Source organism: Haliaeetus leucocephalus, unplaced genomic scaffold, assembly GCF_000737465.1.
Source record: "Haliaeetus leucocephalus isolate CR32 unplaced genomic scaffold, Haliaeetus_leucocephalus-4.0 Scaffold391, whole genome shotgun sequence".
Lineage (NCBI taxonomy): Eukaryota > Metazoa > Chordata > Aves > Accipitriformes > Accipitridae > Haliaeetus > Haliaeetus leucocephalus.
The window spans coordinates 1-1,191 of NW_010972827.1; the positions used below are offsets into that span (position 1 = coordinate 1).

The 1,191-nt window shown below is 57.0% G+C and overlaps 1 protein-coding gene across 1 annotated transcript in view; it reads right to left on the reverse strand.

Annotated features, from left to right (window-relative positions):
* Positions 1-557: 557 nt before the first annotated feature.
* LOC104835478 (sal-like protein 2) overlaps positions 558-1,191 on the reverse strand; it is a gene marked incomplete at its 3' end in the record, with an annotated part of 3,954 nt that continues 3,320 nt past the window's right edge. Inside the window, exon 2 of the mRNA XM_010573472.1 lies at positions 558-935. Coding sequence (XP_010571774.1) covers positions 558-935 — 378 coding nt within the window. The remainder of the gene's footprint in view (positions 936-1,191) is intronic.

A 1,191-nucleotide genomic window follows, 5' to 3' on the forward strand; every position in this document is an offset into this window, starting at 1 on the left:
AGACACCCAAGGGCGTCCTCCACCATTTTTAGGGTGAACCCACCTTCTTCTCCTTCATCGGGTCTCCAAGACCTCAACCCTTTGAGAGACACCCAAGGGTGTCCTCCACCATTTTTGGGGTGAACGCACCTTCTTCCTTGGTGGAATCTCCAAGACCTCAACCCTTCAAGAAGACACCCAAGGGTGTCCTCCACCATTTTTGGGGTGAACGCACCTTCTTCCTTGGTGGAATCTCCAAGACCTCAACCCTTCAAGAAGACACCCAAGGGTGTCCTCCACCGTTTTTGGGGTGAACCCACATTCTTCTCCTTGGTTGGGTCTTCAAGACCTCAACCCTTTGAGGGACACTCAAGGGTGTCCTATGGCGTTTTTGGGGGTGAACCAACATTCTTCTCCTTGGTTGGGTCTCCAAGACCTCAACTCTTTAAGGAGCACCCACATCTGCCCCCCACCATATTTGGGGTGAACCCACCTTCTTCCTTTGTTGGGTCTCCAAGACCTCAACCCTTTGACTAGAAACCCAAGGGTGTCCCCCATCATTTTTGGCGTGAACCCACCTTCTTGCTCTGCTGCTCCTTGGTGGATTGCTGACTAAGCAAACTCTCGATCTCCAAGTCCACGTCGGATGCTTGCTTCCGCGACTTCTTCATCGCTTCCTTCCCTGTTTCTCCTCCCCCCGTCGTCGCCATCATTGACGTTCCGCTTCCGTCTTGTTCCGCCCGTCGTTTTCTTCCGGGAGGATCTTTCGTCGGAGGTCCTCCGGTTTCGATAACGGCGCCGGTCATGGCGGAAAGCTTCGAGTGATCGGCGTAGGTGACCAAGGTAGGTTGAGATGGTCCATCTTGAAGCAACCCCCTCCTCACCTCGATCAATTCCTGGGCCGCGAACTTCTGCAGCAAACTCTCCACCCCGCGTTGGGTGACGGGCGCGTCCGCCTGTGTCCGTCCCCCCCAAAAAACCCAAAAAACCCCAAAGATTTGGGGGTGGGGGGTTAGAAAAGTTGGCGGGGGGATGGTCTTTAAAAATCGCGAGGAGGCATCTAAGGGGGCTTACGGTGGCGATGGCGCGGCAAATGGCGAGGGCGTCGGTGGGGAGGGGCAGGGTGAGGTCGGCGAGGTGGAGGAGGAGGCGGCGTTCCAAGGCGGGGTCGGTGGTGAGGTCGGCGCCGGGGGGGCTGGCGTTTCCCCCCCC